Source organism: Gopherus flavomarginatus, chromosome 17 (genome assembly GCF_025201925.1).
Source record: "Gopherus flavomarginatus isolate rGopFla2 chromosome 17, rGopFla2.mat.asm, whole genome shotgun sequence".
In the NCBI taxonomy this organism is placed as follows: domain Eukaryota; kingdom Metazoa; phylum Chordata; order Testudines; family Testudinidae; genus Gopherus; species Gopherus flavomarginatus.
This window is the reverse complement of record NC_066633.1, coordinates 13,728,693-13,752,116: the sequence shown is the minus strand read 5'-3', so window position 1 is coordinate 13,752,116 and position 23,424 is coordinate 13,728,693. Positions and strand designations below refer to the sequence as shown.

Below are 23,424 nucleotides of genomic sequence, written 5' to 3'. Positions count from 1 at the left end.
AAGAACGTCCTTACTGGGTCATATCAAAGGTCCATCTAGCTCACGATCTTGTCTTCCAACCGTGGCCAACAAACAGGTAATCAACAAGTCAAGTGACCCATCCCCTGTCACCTATTCCCAGCTTCTGGCAAACAAAGGCTTGGGACCCCATTCCTGCCCATCTTGGCTATTAGCCATTGATGGACCTATCCTCCACGAATTTATCTAGTTCTTTTTTGAACCCTGTTATGGTCTTCGCCTTCACAACATCCTCTGGCAAGGAGTTCCACACATTAACTGTGTGTTGTGTGAAGAAATACTTCCTTTTATTTGTTTTAAACCTGCTGCGGCCTATTAATTTCATTTGGTGACCCTAGATCTTGTGTTATGAGAAGTAGTAAACAACACTTCCCTATCTACTTTCTCTATACCAGTCATGATTTTATAGATCTCTATCATATCTCCCCTTAGTTGTCTCTTTTCCAAGCTGAACAGCCCCAGTCTTATTAATCTCTCATACAGAAGCCATTCCAGACCCCGTATCATTTTTGTTGCCTTTTTCTGAATCTGTTCCAATTCCAATATATCCTTTTTGAAATGGGGTGACCACATCTGCTTGCAGTATTCAGGGCATGGGCATACCATGCTCCCCTTCCCCCTCATCCTCTTCCCCCCTCCCCTTTCTCTTCCACCTGACTCATGAAGAAAGGGGATGGTTTTTAAGAAGACTGATAGTTACCTCCTCCAATCACAAAGCCTATAGCGCGCTCCCTCCTCCCATAGCCGTGCTGTAGCAGCCAATCCGAATCCAGGACTGGGAGTCCCGCCCTTTGCCTCTGCCCAATCCGATGGCGCCGCTTTTACCCCTCCCCCCTCCCCCCGTGGGAAGGAAGGGAGGGGGGAATGTTGTCTGGGCTTTCGTATTCTCGAAGCCTGGTGGGCCCGCTGGGGCTTGCCGCTCTCTACGCCGTTAGCGTGGCTGGCGCACTTGGCGTAGGCGCGCTAGCTGGGCTTGCGGTGCAGGCGGACGGCGGCGGCTCTGCGGGGCGCGGGCAGAAGGTGAGAGCGGGGCTGGGCCGGGGATGGGTCCCGGCGCCGGGCGGGTCGCCTGCCTGGGGGCGCTTCGCTCCCGCTGCAGAGGCGCGGCCGGCCGAGCGGAACCGGGCCGGGGGAGCAGCGCCCGGGCCAGGCGGTTCCGCGGGCGGGGGCTGCGGTAGGATCCGGGCTGCTCCGGCCCCCGCCGTCGGCACCAGAGACCGGGCTGGGCTGGTTGCACGGGGAGGCGGGGGCGGGCAGAGACCGGACTCGGCTCATCGCATGTATCGCTGCGCTAGGGAATGGGAGAGTGCAAGCACAGCCCTAGTGTAATCCGGTGTCAGACCCCTAGTGTAGACAGGCACTTGCCGCCCCCTCCCCTTGCAGCAGGCGGTGTGTATGACATTGGCTTTCCGCTGGTTTAAATTGGCACTGGTGAAAATGGGTCCGGCCGCATGAACTTTGCTTACGTGAGGGCTCGCTCGGGTGCACCAGAACCAGGGGGAACGGGCTTTATTATTAGTGCTAGTTGGAAAAATACGAAGAAGGGGGAAGAAATGCAAGTTTCTGGGGGTGGGGGTGGAGAGGGTCCAAATTTTGAAACTTCCCAAAGAGCTCTGACTTCTCTCCCTTCCCCCCACCCCCACTTCTTCACTAGCTCAACTGTTAGACTTGCCTTCCTTTATACATTGCTTTGAGATCTATGGATAAAAATCGTTCTAGAACAGATTAGGATTAAACACATCTTGCAAAATAGAGAGCGACCCGGGGGCAGGAAAAATAGCAGTAGGCCTTAAAGGGGGAAAGGGATCTCTGAAGCAGGCGAACTGGATTCCTCCTCCTTAGATTGCAGTGAGGTTGAACAGAATCTTATCCACCTAAACAGGTTTCAGAGGAGGAGCCCAGGGCTGGCTGGGACTAATTGACTCGTTTCCCTCCCTACTTGACGTTAGAGACCTGTTGGAGCAGTAACAACAGAGAGCAGAGACCTGGGTAAAGTAGTCGCACAAGGGGAGGAGACTGAAACAGGGAAGCCTTGAATGTGCAGTCTGCAGACCTAAGATTTCTTCCTCAGACAGAAGTTCAGGATGACTTCCTCCTATCAGAGATGGCTTCTGAAGGGGGCCTGATGGACACAGAGCATCACCTCCTCTAAACACGAGAACTGCAGCCAGGGGAGCTCCTGCTGGTCCGGAGCTTGGATTTTTCTCTCTCCTTTTCCTCCTTGGAGATGTTCCAGAGGTTTACTCTGTCCTCTTCACCTGAAGTCTGCCAGGGCAATGATCCCACAGCCAGATCCGACCACCAAAGAGAGAAGAGGATTGTGCATTTAAAGCTGGGCGGTCATTGCAATTGAACTGAAATTTACACTCTCCTCTCACTCCTGAAACAGCTGCCTGTTCCTCTCTCTATCTGTGTGCATCTTGAGAAGCTGCTCTCTGACTCTGATTTTATTCTGAGTTCCTGGACTTTTCTCACTGAGCCTGCCCATGGCTTTCCTGATGAAGAAAAAGAAGTTTAAATTTCAGACGAGTTTCACGCTGGAGGAGCTGACTGCTGTTCCCTTTGTGAATGGTGTTCTGTTCTGCAAAATCAGACTGCTGGATGGAGGGGACTTCGCTAGTTTGTCTTCCAGGTAAGAGGCTCTGTGTAATTCTCTCTTCTCACCACCCTCATACTCCCCCTTTCCTGGTTAAACTGTGTTGGACTGAGTTGTTAAGTATTTTGCTAACACTTGCCTGCCTCTTCCACGTGATTTTAATAATCCTGGTGCATGCCATTTCTCTTCTCCCATCTGGTCATAGCCCTGAGTCTGGTCATTGTTGGCCAGCTGTATGTGTGTGGCCTCTGATCAGAATTGAATTGAATTCTTCAGCTATGTGGGGGTGACATTTCTGAAAGATATTGGGGTCTGTTGATGAACACTTTGGATCACAAGTCTCTCCTCCTCTTCCCCCCCCCCCAAAAAAAAGAGGGGGAAAAAAAGCTCATACATACTATGTATGAAAGAAATAACTAAACTGTACTTTTGCCTAATGAGAAACTTTAACTCAGTAGAAAATTGCATCTAAACTGATCAAATGAACCCTGCTCAACTTTTCTCTCCCTGTTTGCTTATAAATTACTGTCCTTGGTAAGGGTTGAAGTACCTTGCTTTGCATTGCAAATAGCCATGCAAAGGAAAACGGCTGCCTGGAAGTTTAATGTTGTTATTTTCAAAACCATGGTTTATCTTCTCGATGAGTGCCGTTGAGCCTCTTGTTTGCTGTAACTTTTTTAACGAGCAAAACACTGCAGCAATAATGTCATCTGTAGAATTCTTTTATAAGGCCCCTTTCCCCTTGTGGGTTGGCTTAGATTCTCTCTGCCTGCTTGGGGGGATCTTTGTCCCCACTCTCACTACAAACTGCTAATCGAAATCTGTTTTGTTGCCATCTATGCACATTGATTATCACCTCCTGCTATGCAAACACAAATTTCAAAACAGCCCTGGACTTGCTGACTTACTGCTTCAGTATGGTTAGGACAGCCTTCAGTGGTTTTCAAAATCTGTTTTTATATTAACCCAAGAATAATTAATCTTATTTCAAGGTAACTGTTAGTGTCGCTTGGTCTCTAGAGGCTCTTATGGCACTGTATACTGAGAATGGTAGGAGCTGTTCCATTGTAGGGGAGAGGGTTTTTACTGGCCAACTGTAAACCTTTTCTACCTTGCAAACATGTATGTGTGTTTGAACACCAAGGCCTGATTTTTGCAGAAGTGTTGAACTCAACTCTAGTTTAAGGTCATGGGAGCTGCTGCGCCTCTGGAAAAGCAGACACTAAGTGAGTTCCTCCCAGGAAAAAGTCTAACAAAATAACTCTTCCTTGCAGTTTTCTCCCAGTTAGATCCCTGGGTTTGGTAGAAGTAGCTTATCTCAGGAATTTTAGCTGTATGTAAGCTTGGGAAGGAATTAACCCCTTTACTTCCTAGATCAGCTCATTTATTTGGAAACTATTCCAGGTGAGCTTGAGCTCCCAGACGAGGTTTCAAGATTCTTCCTGTTGTCCTAGAAAGCAGGTTTCAGGAGTGCAGGTTTGGTGCTACTGCCAGCCTTGTGGGTTGGCGTTTTGTGTGAGTTTTTCAGCTGTTCGAGGTTTAGGAGTTTTCTCTGCATGTTCAGGTGCCTGCAGAGATCATCTGTAATTTAAACCAAATGCATACCTTACTCTGACTCCGCTTGACTGCTCATAAACCAGCAAAAGGGGAAGCAGGATGTTGGGTTTGCTGCCTTTCCCCTAGTCTGTCTTTTGGTCTAACTGAAAGCATGTGGGAAACCTGTTCCTATTAGAAAAGTTACTAGGCTCATTGGGATTAATTCATTTGAGCTCTTCCAAACCTTGGTCTCTTGCTGTCTCTCTAATTATAAGAAACGATCTTATAGGAATTGCCAGAATAGGCTTACCGTGTACTGAGGATCCCCAGACTTGCCTTAGTTGACTGCCTTTTCCATTTTACTGTGACCCTTTTGAAATTCTAAAGATTTGGGGAAAGGTTAGCGGGAACTGAGAGATTAGATCCATGTTGAATTGGAAGTTTGTATGTGACTAAGAATTTAGCTAGAGGCTGTGATTCTTTTTTTGGCACCAGAACGTTTCCAGAAGAGACTGGATCCCAAGGTGCTTGCTGGGGCAAACCATTTGGTGTAAGGGAGATTCTTGCTGTGTTGATTATGGTGTGGTACACAACCACTGTACAACTTCTAAATGCTGACTGTCATCGGCAATAGAATGTCAGGTATTCCCTTCTACAGAAATTTTTCATGACTGGGGAAGCAGAACAGCTGCCACTGCTCTCCAACCATGACCTCTCCGAAAGAAGAGAGGTGGAAACAACATCTGGTTAAGGAAGCCTGTGTGCCATGGGGAAGACTTATAATGGATTTTGAAATTGGTTTAGCTGAACTGGTTTTAAAAACTGTAAGGAAATTTCCCAGATTAGGCCAGTTTTTGATATAGAAGGAGTCCTTCTGGGTTTTCAGTGGAAGAATTCCTTCTTTTGGAAACTGACCCACAAGAGGCACATCTCTCTCCTGGTACTTGCCATGGACTTTTAGTTAAGAAATCCATAGACACAAGTGTGAAAGTTTTGGTGAGAGTTCAGGGAGAAGGCATATGTGATCTCACTTAGTAGCATTAACTGGGTCAGATTGATGTGACCAAGCAGTTTAATAACCCAAACTGTGTAAAGGAGAAGTTTGGGAAGCTTTATTCCCATATCCCAGCAGCATATCTTTGTTCCAAGACTGTTCCAACCTAAACTGCATATACATGGTCCTGTTCCATGCTGTAGAGTTGGAGGAGGCCCTCTGGGCTGTGGGGCATGCCAATTCCAGCCAGAGAATGTTAACGCCCTAAGTCTGGAACCCCATCCTTTAATTGAAACTGTAGCCAGTAGCTCCTCTGGCTGAGGCAGAAGCAAAACAGCCTAGCTAAGAGGGGAACCTGTCCAAAATGCATTATGACTTAACGCGTTTAGGAATTCAGACTATCCTGGAAAAGCTCCAAGTCCCATGAGCGTTTCCAGCTGGTTTGGAGTTCTCCTTTTCAGAAGTGTGCCCTCTTATGCACACAAGCTGGCTTGGCGGTCCACATTAGGCCTTTGTGATCTTACAGTATGAACTTGCAAGCTGTAAATTCCTTTTTACATTTTCCCCCTTAATCAAGTGCTCTCCTAATACAGCCTGGAAGAGTCCTGTGAGGATAGGATTTATCTTATCAATGTCCATTTACAGTGCTCTGGTGGAATTGCAGGCTATTGTTCTGTGTTGGTTTAGTGCTGTCTAGTTGGAGTACAGAACCTGGTGTTCATGAAAGCACTGTTTTTTAGAGCCAGGCGTAGGGCAAGCAGGTGCTGTGCAAGTTTTCCTACACAGCTCTATCAATATGCCTCTCAGTTGTATACGATCAAGGTATTTAAAAATCCCTGATCACTGTTGTGTCAGAGTGCCTCCCAAGTATTCAAAATAGAAAAAAAAAGAGCAGGGCATCAACATGATGTATTCATGGCCACTGGTCTTTCTAAGCAGATCAGCTGCTGCATTCTTTTCCCCACTAAAGCTTTTCCGGAGTGTGTACCTTCCATCTTCAGTGTTGCAATAACCTGATCTAGAGATGTCAAATGCATACATCAACAGAGCCACTCTCTCTACGATAGGATCAGGCTCAGTCCTCTAGCCACTTTCAGGTGGAAGTGGACCTCCCTTGGGGCTTGCATGATCAGCCAGTATCACCAAAAAACCCCAAAGGGGGGCAAAGGCTGGAGACTGACATTAGAAGTTGAGGGCTAATGAGATATTCAAAACAGAGACGGCATTACCACAGCGTTGTCTGAGTTGTGTGATAGCCAAATGCCCCTTATCCAGGTGCTGATGTTGGCTATCCATTCAGAAAGCTGGGAGACAGTGGTGTCTACCTCTGATGTAAAAGAGCTGAAGTGCCAGGTATCATCCACCTATGGATGACCCTTTAGCCTGTGTGGTTTCACTGGTTCTCCAGTAGTTTCGTATTGGTGTTAAATATTCTAAGGGAGAAGATTGAGATTTGTGGGAGTCTGCAACCGATGACTCTCGAGGTGGAATGCTTGTCCATATGATCTGGGTTCTGCAGGAACTGAGCCATTTCAGGGCACTTCCATTCATCCCTGGAGGTGGAGAATCTCTTGCACGTAACCATGTATCTGTTCCATTAAATTCAGTTGATAGTCCTAGTTTCTTAAAGACCATAGTCCTTTTGGCTGGTGTAGAATCTTAGTTTGGTTTGCTCAGTGCCTCTAGCACAGTGGTCCCCAAACTGTGGGGCATGCCCCCCTAGCGGGGAATGAAGGAACATTCACGGGGCATAGTGGGACCCAGACCAACCCCCATGGGGGATGGAGAGAGAGTGCCCCCTAGTCCTGCTCTGCCCCCAGTTTGCTCCAGCCTCAGCCCCCGGCTCCGGACACAGCTCCAGCCACAGCTCTGGCCCCATCTGCAGCTCTGCTCCTGGACCCAGCCCCATTTGTAGCTCTGGCTCCAGCCTCTGCTCCTGGCCCCAGCGCCTGACCATGGCTCTGTGGGGTGGACAGAGTCCATTACAGGTAAGGTAGAGTGTGACCTAAAAAGTTTGGCGACCACTGCTCTAACACTTGAACTCTAGCTTAGGCCAGGGAACTAATTTTTCCTCTTTCTTTCTTCCACAAATTAAAAGCTGCTCATTGGTGAACTGAAGTGGAGGAGCTGTGATCCAGGAAGCGCTGACCCCGTTAGGGTGGTCTGGCTCATTAGGAGGCTTTTCCATGCTGTAGGTTGGGCTGAGGAAATTGCTGATGTGGAGTCTTATGACTTTCAGCTAAGTGCTATAAGAGTGTAAGGCCACTTCCTCTGCTGACTGCAGTGTTCACAAACTTACCCCAGAGAAACTGAAGGCAAAGTAGCTGGCGTTTGGAGATGCACTTGGTGTAGCTGATGGTCCCATGTGAGTTAGGTTCTGGCTCTCAGTGTAGCAGTGACTTTGTTTGCTCTTCCGGATGAAAAATCTGTTTGCTTTAGATAACTCCTTCCCCCAAAGGATACCGAAGCACTTTACAGCTGCACTTGTACGGCAACACTGAAATGCAGCTGCCTCTGGGGTCAAAGGGAGTACAGTACGCAGCACCCCGCACAGCAGAGGGAGATGGTGAAGTCTGGGCAAGAACATCAGGGCAAACCTCTGCTTTTATAAAATGTGCCATGAGGTCTTTCATGTCCACACGGAATAGCCAAGACACTTTTTTTAATCAAAGTCTTGTCTGAAAGAGCAAAATGTGGCACATTGCTTCCAGTTCTTCAGTGGATGAAGGGCTGACTCAGTCCTGCTGGGATTTAAACCTGTTTCCACATAGTCTAGGTATGTCACACTTTAAGTTTAGGGAATTACACAATCACCCTCCATAGTTAATCCCTGCCAGCATGAGTTAATTAGTTGTCTATAATGATGGGACAGGATGGGGCAGCCAAATTCTGCCATAGGTTATTCTCTTGAGATCCCACTGATTTCTGAGGTGCGGGTGTCTAACTGAGGGCAGAATTCGGGCAGCTGCTTGTGTAGTAGAGCCAGGCTTGCTTCATCCCAGCGTCTGCAGGTGCGTGCAGCAGGGTGATTTCTGAAGCGCTCTTGCTGCAAGCGTAGCTGGAAGGAAAGGCCTTCCCTGTGCAGAGACAGAAAGCTCTTGGTACCACCGAACAACATCACCAGATACAGGAGTTGAGGACACAATTCTCAGCTACTGGCTGAGGAATGACATTGGGGGCCTTAATGGAGGAGGCATTTGAATGCAGTCTGGTGGAAACAGCTCTCCTATAAGATACAGCACAATCTAATTCAGGATACTGTCTGCTTAAGAGACCATACCAGTACACACACTCTTTGACAGTGGTCTACAGACTTTAGAGGGTCATGCTCCCTCCCCCACCATCCATCACACACCCCAGGCCGGGAATGGGGCCAAGGCTCGAGGGAAGGGGACGCAGACAGGAATAAGGGGCTGAGGCTGGGGCCACAGCTGAGGGTGGAGTGGGAACGGAGCTGTGGCCAGGGATCAAGCTGCAACCAGACTGCAATGGGGGCCAGCAGCTGAGCCCATGGCCAGGTAAGGTCCTGCCCCCAGCCTCAGCCCTGGGCTGGGAACGGGGCCAGGTGTGGGTGGGACTGGAGCAGAGATGGGGGCAGGGAGGGGCTGGGTGGCTCTCCCTTGCCACCTCCAGTGGGTGCTGGCCCAAGTCCCACCACACACCCCTCGCCAAAGACCCCACAGTTTGGGGGCCTCTGCTTTAAGAGTTAGAAAACAACATAGAGAGAAACTAAGATGTATAGACAATAGAGAAAAACAGTCTTCATCTGAGGTTTTAAACCCAGTGGAGTCAATGAGGTAGGGAAAATCCAGATAGCAAGACCTACAGAGAAGTCTTTCTCACTGACTGAGGTGAGATGGGAGTGACAGAGGAAGCCAGCGCTGGAGAAAACAGGAGGGAGAAATAAAGTAAGACACAATAGCAGATTGTTGTGAGCTGACTGCGAACAGTCAGGTGCGGTGCCGTCTCCAACCTACCTTGGAGCTGCTGTGTGTTTACATCACATTTTCTTCATACTTTCCCAGCCTGTGGTTTTGTATGCCTGTGGCTCGCACACCTGCGGCATCTAACAGAGAGAAACTTCATTCTGAGCTGTTGCCTAATGCTGAGCCAGTCTGTTCCTGTTGTAGGTCACAGTTGAAGAATTCTGTTAACCTTTTGCAAAACGATGTTAAAACTTTCCTGCTATGGGGCTGTATCCTGTTGTGTAAGGTTAGTCCTGTAGATGCCATAGCTCTGACTTCCTGTCCTGCCTGGTGCCTCTGAGATCGGGGTTCAATGGCGGAAGATGGAGTGTGATTTTATTCTCTGTAACTGACGTGCCGTGGAAAGCTCCAGTAGACATGATGGGACAGGGATCACATTTTTCTCCCCTCCTTTCTGTTCACTGATCCAGCACCAGTGGTTGCTCTGCCAGCTAACACTTACAGCCTTTCCCATATGACTTTGAGCAGCCCATATTTCAAAAATTGCCCACTAGAAATAAATGTTCTACATTGGGGTAGGGAATCTGTGACCCTGTTTTTAAAAAGTTGCAGTATCTTCTGTCCACTCCATTGTGGATTTAGGCCCAGTGCAGGAGATAAATCCTCCTTCCCTTTGAAGGTTCCTAAATAGAGGGGAAGGAATAACCAGCTTTTGGCTCATCTCTCTTCGTGAGTTGTAATCTATTTGAGCAATGCATGTGAGCCTTTGGGAACCTGTGGTTTTGGGCACATCTGTTGGTATTTTAATAGGCTATAAGTTGCCCATGGCAAACTGTTCTAGAACTGGTTTCTAGATTAATACCAGGGAGGCATATTTTATTGCAGAAAATTGCATCTGCTGTTTGAGTATTCTGCGAAAAAACACCCACTTCTGCTCTTCAAACTCAGAAACCACTTTTCCTTCTGGGGAAGTCTAAACATTGGCATGTGTGTTTGGAGCACCCCTGGCATCCAGGCTCCCTACCTGCTTGACTGGAGAGGATCATGTCTGTGGGAGGATGAAGATGGCATGTCTGGATATGCAATCTCCTGTCTCTAATGAGATTTGTTCGGTGTGCTTCCTTGTGGATTCATTGCTGTATGCCATTAGAAAATTGGGATAAAAATCAGGTGGATAAAAATTGTTTTGTAGCTTTGATGGCTCGTCAAATACTGGCCCACAATCTTATTGGGTCCATGCTGGACCCTTAGTCTGGTAATACTGTTTTCCTCTGGTACGGGCCTTGGACCTCAGACCAGTAATTTAACTCTTCTTGTGAGAGGTGTCAGTGCCTTGTCCCACCCTAGCACACGTGATTTAGAGAAACTCCTTTTCTTTTCCTGCTGACTTTTGCTCTTTGCCCATGTCTGTCTTTGTGCACCGGCTGGAAGGCATAGTATATAATCGCTGTTATCACTGTGTCCGGAGTTCATGTCTTCGATACCATACAGCTGGGCTTTGAATTTCGTTTTAGTGCCTTGGTTTGGAAGGCACTTCCCGCTAGACAAACAGTTGCACTTGTGTTCGGAGGAGGAACAGCATCGTTGGTTATCTGTAGCCTGTTGATGAGCGAGGAAGGAATTGTTCTGCTGGAGCTGAATTTGCTGATTTCTGTGAAAGTCTCTGTTTTCCTTTGCTTCTTGTGGGGTCATCTCCTCTAGACGTGTTGATGTGGCTGATCTGAGAAAAGATGAGGGAAGTGAGATGGGATATGGAAGTGAGGAGGGGGAATGAAAAGGAAGCACAAGGAGACTTGAGGTCTGGAAGGAGGCTGCAGTGTTGGGGAGATGCCATGTTCTTGATATGCCATAGCAAAGGCATTCGGTGGCTGGCATGGATGCTTTCCCTTTCAAACAGCAGTAGCTGAGCTGGGAAAACATGAGGATCGTACCTTCAGTGTGGCTGAGTTTATTAGTACTCTGGGTGAAGGGAGACCTTGGCAGGTTCCTGTATTTACAGTCTGCAGTGGGAATGAGTTAGGCCATAAAGAAGAGCCTTTTGCTGGGTTGTGCAGAAAGTGGGACTCTGAACAACTGAACATCAATTTTAGATTGGTTCTGCAGGGCTGCTGCCCTCAGCGAAGGTTGTGGGATAAACTGTTCTAGCAGAGCTGAAATAAGAAGATCTGGAGCTTTAAGTAGGATCTCTGAAGCTGAGCTTCTTAAGAGGCAGCCTCACCTTGGATCTCTTGCCCTGAAACTCACTTGAAACCAACATCGAAGGCTAGAAGGCTTCCTTTGAGGAGTCCCTTTTGGTAAAGATGCATGTTAAGAAACATTTTGCCTCTCTTACCCTTCCATCCTTTACCTCTGAGTAGTACAAAATGCAGGCAGCTGAGTTTCTAAAGTGTCTTAAGTGAATGATTCCTTGTCCTCCGTGTCTGTGGGGCCGTAGCAGCTCTGGGACTGACTACCTCAGCTCTGTGTCTGTCTTGCCAGCTGTCAGTCCATGGGGGGAGAGGGGATGACACAGGGTAAGCTGGGTCAGGGTCCTGCCACCTTAGCACCTCCCTCTATATCACACTCCGACTGCCATAGTGGACTGAGAGGTAAGGGGCTGAAGTCAGATCCTCCATGTGCCAGGAAGCAGAGACTGCCTTGGGCCTTGTCTCCGGGCCCTGAAGCTAAAGGGAAGGGTGGTAGCTGGGCTGAGGGTAGGTGTACATTGGCCCTGCTCTAAAATAATCTGGCTCATCTGCAGCCTAAGAGAGTGGCTAGGATTGGCGGTAGCTTTTCTGTAGCTGTTAATCAACAGGAAGTGCCCTCTCAAAATAGAGTGGAAGTGGGTTTGGGGTTTGTGTTGTAGGAAGATTAAACACATCAATTCTGCTTTAAGAACAAAACTGCAGAAGAAACAAAACCCAAATATTTCATAGCAGCTCTCTAATGGGAATCTGATCACTGAATATCTCTGCTTTAAGCAGTAGAGACCCCCAGCCCACATGGTGGGCTGAAAGATTCTGTCTAGCGTACGCCTAGGTGTGTACTTGTAGGAAGAGGTTTGATGTCTGACACACCCCTCATTTCAGTTCTGTTGCTGGAATGTACTTTATGGGTAAGACTGCTGCAGGGTTCAGAGGCTAAAATGAAGCTTGACAAACCACCTAGAATTGCTTTTCAACTAGCTTGTTTTCCCATTAGCTTTTTAGCACCTGGGCTGAACTTTCCAGGACTTGGGTAATGGCTGCGGCCACATTACAACAAGAAAAGGATGTTTGTGTCTTTGGGCTTGGAGGTTGGGCAGAAGAATGGAAGAGACTCATGTCCAGGATTTTCAGTGGGTTCGCTTCAGAATGGATTGATTTAAATCAGCTTTAGTCTTGTTTTGCATTTGGACTCTTCGGTTACTTTCTTAGAGATGTTGGGGGAGCAATAGCTCAGTGGTTTGAGCATTGGACTACGAAGCCCAGGGTTGTGAGTTCAGTCCTTGAGGGGACCATTTAGGGATTTGAGGCAAAAAGCTGGGGTTTGCTCCTGCTTTGAGCAGGGGATTGGACTAGATGGTCTCCAGAAGTCCCTTCCAACCCTGACATTCTATGATTCTCACTGTTTGGTAACCATTAAAATGTTGATTTGCAACTAAATACAGCCTTTGCACTAAATTTGGTGTTGCTTTTTGCTAACCTGAATGCACTATTTACACACTTAGCGTTTATATAGCTCAGAGATGGGCAGACTATGGCCCGTGGGGCTGTCCTGCTTGGCCCCTGAGCTCCCAGCCGGCCCTGGCCCCTCCCCTCCAGCCTCAGCTTGCTGTGCTGGCAGCACGGTGGTATGGCTGGCCGCGGTTGGGTGGCGCGGCTCGGGCAGATTTGCCAATGAACACAGTGTCCTGGCACAGGCCCCCCAACAACAGGGGGACCCAGGGCTGGGCACTCAGGCAGCTCAACACTGGCGCACCCCCCGCGCAGGGGGAGGGGATGCACTGTGGGGGCAGAGGAGCAGGCAGGCGGTGTGGGTGGCAGGAACACGGGCAGAGGGTTCAGGAGGAGCACCGGACAGCCGCGCAGCCAGCCAGAGAGAAGTGGTGCTTTTGAAGGGGAAACTGCCGCTTCTCTCCGGCTGCACGGTTGCCCCTGCTCCTTCTGAGTCCTCCGCCCATGTTCACAGGGCTACATTCCAAAAGGGGCTGGGGGGTGGCGGTTAGGAGCAGGGGATCCCGGGAGGGGGCAGTCAGGGACTAGGAGCAGGGGGGTTGGATGGGCCAGGGGTTCTGAGAGGGGCAGTTGGGGCGGGAAGTGGGAGGGGATGGATGGGGGTGGGGGGCAGGCTGTTTGAGGGGCCACAGCCTTCCCTACCCAGCCCTCCATACCATTTCGCAACCCTAATTAAATTCCCACACAAACTGGTTTTTATTAGTTAAATAAATCTACCTAAAATGTGCTGGATACATAAGGGAAAAAAGTATGTTTATCAAAATACGTCTGTGTTTAAAACTGATTTAATAAGCAAAGGAAATATCTGTAGTTAGTGAATTGAACTGGTTGGTTCTGGTGACCACATTCTTTGAGATTTTAGAACTAGTCGATCTGATTGTCTCAGACCTCATTTTTATCCATAAGATTGGAAGAGGAAAATAAGACTTCCTGCTCTTTGAGCTCCCAGTCCATTTCTGAACTTTGAATGAACTAGTCATTGAACTGAACTAGCTGAATAAACTGAAATGAAGAAAAATAGTGTCTTCTGCAGCTGCAGAAAAGTCTACTGCCGTCAAAAACTGGTTTCGCACTTCAGCAAACTGTGGTGGCTGATGCTTAGCCGGTGACTTCCACCAGTTCATGGTTTCACTCTTTCCAAGTTTGCTGCTCAAGTTTTATTGTTTGAATATTTTTTATTTAACTTAATCTATCAAAATCATTTAAAGATTTTAATTTAGTAATTTAAGAATTTTAATAGATTAAGGCCTTCATATAAATTGTCATAATTTCAAATATAATTTTAACTAGGTTTATTTTTTAAAATTGTTTAAATTAAATTAAAAAAATCTGACCAATCAAAAGACATTTATTTTTATCCACTCTGCTTCCCTTGGGTGTCTTTTCTTCGTCCCTCCAGCCATTCTTCTCCTGATTTTGGCTGTCGTCTTGCTCTCATATTCCTCCTCTGTGTTTTCTTTGTATTTCTCCTGAGTCTTGATCCATCTTTGTGTCATGCTAAATTCAAGGGCAGAATTTAAGGTGCTCTTAGTGCACTGATCTTTCCAGGATCATTCCTAGTGTTCCTCAGTACAGAAACAGGCAATAGCTAGGCTTAGGAATGTAGAAATTGCATGTACCAGATCAGTCCAGGGCCGGTATCCTGACTCCAGCAGTGGCTGCAACCAAATGCTTCAAAGGAAGAGGCACGAAATATAACTTTGCTGTAGGCAGCCATGGAATCACCTGTCAATAGGTAGAGTGTCTTCCTAATCCCTATTTGTCAGATTGGTTTATGCCTTGAAGCATGTGGGCTTTTATGTTTTCTTTCATACTTCAATAACATTGGATGGCTTCGTGTTTATAAATGTCCAATGGAACACTACTTAGTCAGCCTCAGTGCTACCCTGAGTGGTAGTGGGTTCCATTTGTGTGGAGAACATATTTCCACTTTTTGGTTTTAAATTTGCAGCCTTCCAATTTCATTGAATGTCCCCTTGCTCTTGTATCAAAGGAGTGAGTGACTAGCTGTGCCCGATACACCTTGTCTGTGCTGTTCTCTCCAAAGATCAGCCTCTGAGACAGCAACGTTGGGAGTGACAGTTTTGCCTGATGTGTTTAGGGAGTTGTCAAGTTTACACGGAGAGCGGGGGAAAAATCTGGATGCTGCCTTCCCTCTGAAATTGGCCTCGGGGCAGGTGCTGTCTGGGGACTGTTTGTACACCCCTTAGCACCCTGAGGGTTTTGGTCTATTATGTCTTCCAGGCACTACAGTAGTCCAGATAATACCCAAGTCCATTGTAAATGAGAGACATCCTGGCCCTGATTCTCTACTACATCTGAGCATAGCTTAGACACAGAGCAGGGTGGTGGCTCCCTGATCCTCAAGTCACTTTGTCCTGGTGGAAGTTAGAGCAGTAGGAGGCCTGTTCTAACATCTGCCACTGGCATAAGCTCTGTAACAAAGTAGGCATCTCTAAGTGGTCTTAGCAAACCTGAGAATCCAGCCTTCTATTCCTGCCTAAGCTGCTGCTCATGTGAGGCTACCCTGATTGTTGTTCCAGATACAGCCTGAAAACCATACCTGTGAACCTATAGCATGCTGCCTCCTGGATTGTATAGATTAGAATAAGGCTGTTATCGGAGTAAACTGCAGGTCTGGATGTGCCTGCTGTGTGTAGCTTCTGTTTGAGTATGCTGAAGTGGCAAAGACACCGTGCAAGCTTTGTGCCCTACATCCCTTTACATCTTGCAAATGACTTCCACTATGAATCAACAGGAGTAGCCTTTGTGAGGGTAAACTCCCACTGCTAGAGGCAGTAATAAGGATGCCTGAAGATAACATGGTACTAGGAAATCTTCAGAAAGGTGCTAAGTCTAGAAATAGATTTCTGCAGCTTGAGATCTGATACCAGCCAGGAACACAGGTGACTGTTACAGTGCTGTAAATGGGTGTTGGCATGCAATGTGAACAAGCAACCTGCGGATGAGATAAAAATGTGCTACAAATGGGAGAAGGTTCTCTATTGTACTGTGGTGTGGACTCTGACGGTGCACTTGGGCACCACCTGAGAGTGACTCAGGATTGAGCATGCCCAGGTATGTCAGGATGTTCCCTCTGGACTGCTTTTAATAACCCTGGGTTTGATTTTCAGGCTCATTATGCTGATAGGTCCTGCATTAAAGACTTGAGCCAAATCAGTGGCTATTGAAACCCGTTGTGTTGGTGGTATTACACCAGAGGTGAACTTAGCCTATTTTGTGTGTGATTCTTGGTTTTTCTTAATTTCTGAGGTCTGTGTTTGCACAGAGGACTTTTTCTTGTATATCTGGTGGTGTAACAGCAACATCTTGTACACTGTGTAATAGGAATATGATCAGATTTTTCACACTTCAATGGTAAAAGAGCCATATGTGGCTCGCAAGCCACTGTTTGGTCACCCCTGTTATAGAGCCTCAGATTAACAGTTTCAAACCCTTTTCCCTGGTCTTAGCCTACTTAGATCATGATTTTCCCAAAGATAAGTCAGTGACAGAGCTGAGATTAGAACCCAGGAGTTCTGACCCCTAGGGTATGTCTTCACTGCACAATTAATTTGGGCTTTTACTCAGGTGTTGCCCTAACCTTTCTGTTCATGCCCCAAACCCTTTCACCTAAGTTCGGTGCTTTAAACTCTGGTTAGCTGGCCTGGGTGAGTGTATAGGCTAGAGCTTGTGGGCCCCTTTCACTGAGGCTGGTAACCCCCCAGCTTTGCAGTGAGGACACAGGCTAAGTCACTCAAGTGCTGATAGTCCTCCAGTGCCTTCCCACAAGTCCTCCTATGTGCCCAGAAAGACAGACAAATTTAACCACAGTTCACTGGGAAGGTAGCATAGCGCAGCTCAGCTTACCGCAGCACACAGGAACATGGAATATGCTCCCCGGAAGTCCTAGCAACACACAAGTGTGTGCAGCACCGGTGAGGACACAGTAACTCAAGTGTGGCTGTGACCACCTAGGCTAGATTAATCTGAATGATCAGATCTGTGTGTGCCAGTCACTGGAGTTAGCTCTGCAACAAAGACCCGAATTCTGTGCTCTCAACCAACATGGTCCATCTGAATTTGCTTACAGGAGACCAATAACTTGGTTTGGGAGCACAGTAGGCAAATTATTCTTAGGCTGGTTGGAGCTGCTGTGATAGTGGGAGTGGGAGAAGGAGGTAGTATTTCAGTAGATGGTGGTCAGAATTCAAAAATGCGTATTTCTCAGTGTTTAATATACACATCTTTCATAGACTTGTATCTCAGTAACTGAGTGTCACCCACCCAGCATCTCTCATTAGTCACATCTTCTCTGGAACTGCAGTGTGACCTTGGTTTGACTGACTCTTCTGTTCTTGTGATATTTCTCTATTCCTGGCCTCTGACCAAAAGCAGTTCTCATTGTTTCTGTAGATGTGGCAATAAGACCTTGGATTTGCATTTTTACTTCATGTCAGTCTTTGCTGCTTCTTTTATATCTCGGCCTTCTATTACAGGCTTCGTCCTCCCCCCATAACCTTTGTCTTTCCCTGCTGTGTTATGTGATATTTTCATTAATGACTTGGATAAAGGAGTGGAGACTGTGCTTACAAAACTTGTGCATGACACCAGCCTGAGAGGAATGGCAAGCGCTATGGAGGACAGGATTAGCATTAAAAATGACCTTGACAAATTAGGGAATTTGTCTGAATCCTTAAGATCTCTCTCTGTCTATCTCCCCTTAAATCCTAATAGACATTTTGTGCCTATAGGGAGGGCATCAGTTGTAAAGTTTTTTGACTTATAGCAAACATCGTATCGAAAGTGCTGGCATCTTAGCATATTTCACTTCTAAGCCAGGGGTTTTCAAACTTCATTGCACCGTGACTCCCTTCTGATAACAAAAATTACTACATGATCCCTGGGGGTGGGGGAGATGACTGAAACTTGTCGTGCCGGGTGGGGGTCCAAAGCTGGAGAGTGGGTGGGCCGAAGCTCGAGGGCTTCAGCCCAAGCAGGAGGCCTGTAACCTGAGCCCTATTGCCTAGGTTTGAAATCCTCTGGCTTGGGCTTTGGCCCTGGGCACTGGGGCTCTGGCTTTTGAAAATGTATGCGTCATACTATATTAGTTTGCTCTGATCCCCAAAGGGCTGTCGTAGCTTATTGAGCAATCAGGTTTAGCATTTGTGTTGTCTGTGGGTAAGTTGCCTTAAAGAAAAGACATTTGTAGCCTGGCATTAATGTGAGTGACTGAACAGGGGTGGGTTTTTAGGGGATGTGAGTAGGCAGGTGGTTGTACGTATGTGACTGCAGTTCGTGTACGTATGCAGCGGGAGTAAATGGGTTCTGGAATTCAAGAGAGTGAGCTTTGTGGTGACCTATACGAGTAAACTATTTACTTGAAACACTTATTATGGAACGCCCAAATACTGCCTGTCTCAGACAATAAACATTTGCCTACCAAGTCTTCTTGAAGTAACAAGGGTTTATTTACCTCATCTGTCTGAGCCATCCTATTTCCACCATATCTGTTAACATCCAGCCTATAACAGCCAGCTCTTGTTAGTCTGAGAATACTGGGGTTTTCAGGGAAAGCAGCATGTAAATGTGAACAGCTGACATTCAGCTATTTAGTTTGGCTATTGTTTTAGTGAGTGACATAAGCTGAATCATAACTGAATGATTTCAGTGTGAGTCATGAGTAGCTAGTATCCTTTCTGTCGAAGAAAGACAAGCTCTGGATTTAAATGGCTTTTACCATTTAGACACTTACACGTTGCTGTGTTCCAGGCTTCATCACCTTAGATTTCTTACCACATGATGTATCCATTTGTTTTCCACTAGTCAGTGGCGTCTCTCAGACTCCTGGAAAGTTCAGTGAAAGTTTGTCCCAAAGCCTTAAAAATTGTTGGCCACACTTTGCTTTCTTCCACTCATCACCTCTTGCCAGACATGGACATTCTCTTGGAGGAAGGCTGCCCCACAAAGGTGTCCTCTTCAGACCATGATCCCCAGAAGTTTTTTTCCCAATTGAGAAACACGTGCAATTGAAAGGAGGGAATTCTTGCCATTCTATACTGCTCAAGGTGTACATGTTAGTTTTCACTCATAGGTCCTTTGTATGGCTCTCCCGTGGCTTGCTGCACAGATATCAATCTGTTTAATGCGTGTCTGTGTCTACAGACTTAATTGATTTAAATTTTATCCAGAAGTTGGAGGCATAATAAATGCACAGCAAACAAGCATATGGCAAAGTGATCTGGAGGTAGAGCTGTGAGAATACAATACATGCACTTGGAAAGTTCTGCACTGAAAAGCATAAATGCCCTAAATGCAGAGAGAGGACGCAAACTGCACAGAGACAGGACAGCGGAATTGGGGTCTGGCATGAGAAACCGATGTGATGGGTGCAGCTACTCAGTTAAAATTAATCTTGTTCTGATGTTACCGTAGCTGCTGCATGAAGAGGATGGTATCAGGTTTGGAGTGGTGGCCATTTGAGCTGCCATCACTAGTCGAGTGATTTGAAAAGGTTTGAGAACCCTTGGTCTAATGATATACCGTACAGCTGGGCTGTTTCTTTTTAATCAACAACAAAAAAAAATCTTGGTGCTGTACAGCCTGTGTCTAGGAATCTATTCACTCACCGTGGCTGCAGTCTGCTATGCAGCTATCTCTGGGGTTTAATGCAGCAGCCATTTTATGCCGAAAAACTATAGGGTAAGATGTGAACTGTGTGAGTAACAACTTTAGCTGAAACCACAGGGAAATGTTACATTCTGCCTACTTACCACCCTGTTTTTGTCAGATCACTAGAGTTAACTCCCAGAATGCATCTAAGTGGTGTGTCCTCATTAATGACCACAGGTGGTGAGGACCTCTTTGTATCTCCTCCTAACACTGTGCTCAAATACTGTCGCAGACTGAGTCATCAGCATGGCTGCTCTTTGAAAGTGTGTAATCCAACTGCTAGCCCTGCTTACTGAAAGCTGAACACCTACGCATATTCCCAGATTTGGAATGCATGTTTAATGGCTTGTTTCTACCTTTTCCCTAAAATCTTAGAATGGATGGGTCAAGAGAGAGGCTAATCCGTGTTAATTGGTGTTCCCTAAAAATACCTCTGTGCCTACCTCCCGCTTAATCCTTTGGCGAGTTTAGGGACACACCTGAGGGGGTTGGCTGGGACATGAGTGCGTCTGGGATGGAGAGAGTGTCTGATTATTCTGGAATGTTAATGGGCACTTTCTCCATTTGGTACAGTAGCAGGTCTAGCCATTTAGCTTCTGACAAACAAGGTGGTTGAGATTTTTTGTACATTTTACATAGTTATAACGCACCTTGATCTGAGTACATTGCAGCTGATTCAGGTGTGTGCAAACTACTCTGCAGTGGGAAAAGGGGTACCAACATCAGCTTGCTGCTGACAGGCTACTGATGGCATAGCTTGTTTGCTGCTGACTTTTTTTCCATTTCCTTGCACAGAAACCAGATAGCTGAGCACACAGGGTTTCCTCTCATAATGGCTGCACTGTAGTAAAGACATCCCCTGTTGTCACTGTCTGGACACCCTTTGGACCATAACTCTCAACCTGCGAAGGGCCAGATGTAGGATGCTAGCCTTTTACTTATTCGGACACACTTTTTAAAGAACACAATAGTTGAGATAAGTGTGAAATCATCTGGGGCGCATCTGTTTTACAAAACTTTCACTAAGTTTGTAATGAGGCCTGGGGTTTGATAGCTGTGGGACAGGTGTAAATTTGGATGTCTAGCAAATAGCCTGCCTGTGCATTAAACTACTGCAGACACCATAGCACCATTAGCTCATTAGCTCCTAAAAATTATTTCCAGAGCTGCTCATGGGTTACACTGCAGCTATAACTGATTCAGGGAACAAAAGTTATCACCTGACCAAGTTACATTGTCATATGCTAGAGCATAAATGGGACCTAAAGTGTCCCTGAAGCAGATTAAAGCCTGGACTGTCTCAGACTTTAGCCTGGTTACTGGGATGCAGTTGATCCCATCTACAGTACAGCTTTTGACAGTGTCTGTAAAAGAGTCTTCTGGCTCTGCTTTTAGCCTTATTGAAATTGTGAAGGATTTAAATGTAAGCATCAGCCTGTAGGAATAGCTCCTGAAACTCATCAAATTTTTCCTTTCACCTCTGGGGAATGCCAATGTCCAGCTTTCTTGGTCTTGCTGTACCAACCATCTCTACTCCAGAGGAAGAGAAATGGGAGGAGAAACCTGGAAAATGGTACAATGGCTGCTCCAACCAATTAGTCACATTTATTATAGGAATCCAAGCTGGAAATTGGCTGGCTGACCTCTTTAAAACAGTGTCACTAGCTTGCTCTGACTTGGCACTGGAAGGGTAGTGTTTGCAATGCTATCACTGAATGAAGTAGTGAAGCAGTAAACAGGGCACAGAGTACCATCTGCTGTGGGCATGCAGGTGGATTAGTGCTGCTCAAAGGAGCTGACACAGATCCGCATTTTAGAAAGGGTTTCAAACTGGGAGCAATTGCAAGAGGACACTAATGACTATGAGCATCACAAATAATAAAGCTCTGCTCCTAAATTTGAAAGGTGAGAGAGCTAAATAAAGAACCCTGCTCATAGGGGAAATATTGGCCACAATATCTAACTTAACAGTGTGATCGTTGGCTTTCTGCCATTTCTGCTTTTGAGTGTAAAGCTTCTAGCAATTTAGTGCAAAAAGTGTTGCACAATTGAAATGTCTGTCATAAGAACGCTATCTTTTTCTTAAATGTTTCTTAAATGACAGTATAAGACTTCCCCAAAAGACCGCAGAATAATAATTGGGGAAAATCAAAGGAGACAATTGTTTTCACTAGCAATGTACTTACTCCTTCAGGATTCAAGTCAATGTGAAACTCAATTTTTCTTTAATAATCAAAGATCTGACAGGGTGAAAATTCTTCTCCTTTGGGTATGCATGTTGGGAGGTGTGGCTGGGCACACTTTGAAGAGATCAGAGTCTGTCTATGGTCTGTTTGGGAGTTTAGGTATTTTTCTGGTTAGCTGTTACTCATATGCAGGACAAGAGACTTCAGTGATTCAAAGACAGCATTTATTCCACACATGGCCTTTTCTGACAGTATTTTCTGAATATCCTTTTTAGCCATCTTACAGTCATGGTTGATTTTGTGGCTTGCTAGAATAGTGCTGTTCTGTGCTTCGCAGATGTGCAAGTAAATCATGCTTGGTAACGATCTGTACTGCTGAATCTGAAATGCTTTCCACCTTCCAACTCTAAGCCCCTAGTTAGGCAAAATCTGTACAAGGCCTGGCCCAGAGAGAACCTTTTGAGGTCTCATGATCACCTTGCTCACTTGTATATTCTGACTTGCTCGTAAGCTGGTGGGGTGTCACTGTATATCCTTCCAACAACGTAGCACTCTCATGCATTATGGCACCCCCTTTGCCACATTGTGCTATGGCTCTAAATGGGGTAAACCACTGGCTGAAAGGACGCAGAGGTCCATCCCATTGACTATCCAGGAAGTCAGGGATATGTTAAATGGACAAGTTGGGAATTTGAAGGCCGTTAAGCCCTTTCTTTAGACTCAGGCCTTCCACACATTCTGCAAAGAACTGGCACTTTATTCTATGGGTTTGGTTTGGTTTCCATTGTGAGAATGGTATATTTACTCTTCCCAGGCTAAGTATATACGTTTGTTTTTTTTTTTTTATAAAACTTATTCTGTTCAGGGTCAGAGCTTAGCTGGCAAGGGCTCAGGTTTCTGGGGATGCAGAACAGAGCAGACTGCAGTAGACAGTTACTAATATAAAACCTCTGAAGACCCAGTGGTGAGTCTGCACCTATGTCCAGGCGTTGGTCTGATCTATTTCTGGCTCCTGAAGTATAGAGTAAGGTTTAAAATTGGACACATCTGTTTTAGGCTCCTAATTTTGCATGACCGTGTGATTAGGGTTGTGAGACACATCTCCTGCCACATCTCCTGGCCACACTTCTGCCATCTCACTGGTTTTTGTATGTGATATTTTCTAATTGTACACCTGGGAGTGTCCCAGAGCTAAATACAAAACTCTGGGCTTCATTCAAGGCCACCTTTAAAATATGCTGCCTGTAATTATCTGCCCAATGATAACTTGATGCCAGCAGTCAGCCAGACAAGGTCTACCACTTCATCAAACATCAGCCTATCTGAGCTGTTTAAAACTATTCTTTTTTTTCCTAGAAGTGGTCAGCTTTAACCATTCACTGTTCCCCTTGTCTTCTAATGATTTGTAAGGACTTTGTAACCTGCTAGCATTGGCCTTTTCCACCATTATACAAAACACTCTTTCCAAAACCAAAAACCTTCTCATCTCTTCTCAGTTCCCATCATTCAGATGTGTAGCACAAGATGGTAAAATGTTTGAAACTACAGTATACACAGGGTTCATAATAAGTAGAATGACTTCAGCCAAAGGCAGGATCAATCCACAACACAGTTAATACTGCTAATAAATATTTGGTATTGTACAACGTTCCTTGTAGCCCAGTCAGTACTGGCACCACTTTTTGAAGCAAGTCCCCTCGATGTGTTTCTTGTGTCGGCATCTCCTGGTCAAATGTTAGCGATGGGGTTGGTTCGACTTGATCTGTGACAAATACAAATTACTGGTAAGAAAACTGTGGAC

At 46.2% G+C, this 23,424-nt stretch overlaps 1 protein-coding gene across 2 annotated transcripts in view; it reads left to right on the top strand.

The window, feature by feature from the left end:
• The first annotated feature begins 882 nt into the window (after window positions 1–882).
• Window positions 883–23,424, top strand: part of EEIG1 (estrogen-induced osteoclastogenesis regulator 1) — a 44,342-nt gene continuing 21,800 nt past the window's right edge. Inside the window, exons 1-2 of one of the 2 annotated variants that reach the window (XM_050926933.1) lie at window positions 883–1,038; window positions 1,968–2,650. In XM_050926933.1, coding sequence (XP_050782890.1) covers window positions 2,505–2,650 — 146 coding nt within the window. In that variant the 5' untranslated portion in view covers window positions 883–1,038; window positions 1,968–2,504. Of the gene's footprint in view, window positions 1,039–1,900; window positions 2,651–23,424 lie in introns of both variants that reach the window. The other variant, XM_050926932.1, reaches the window with a different exon arrangement.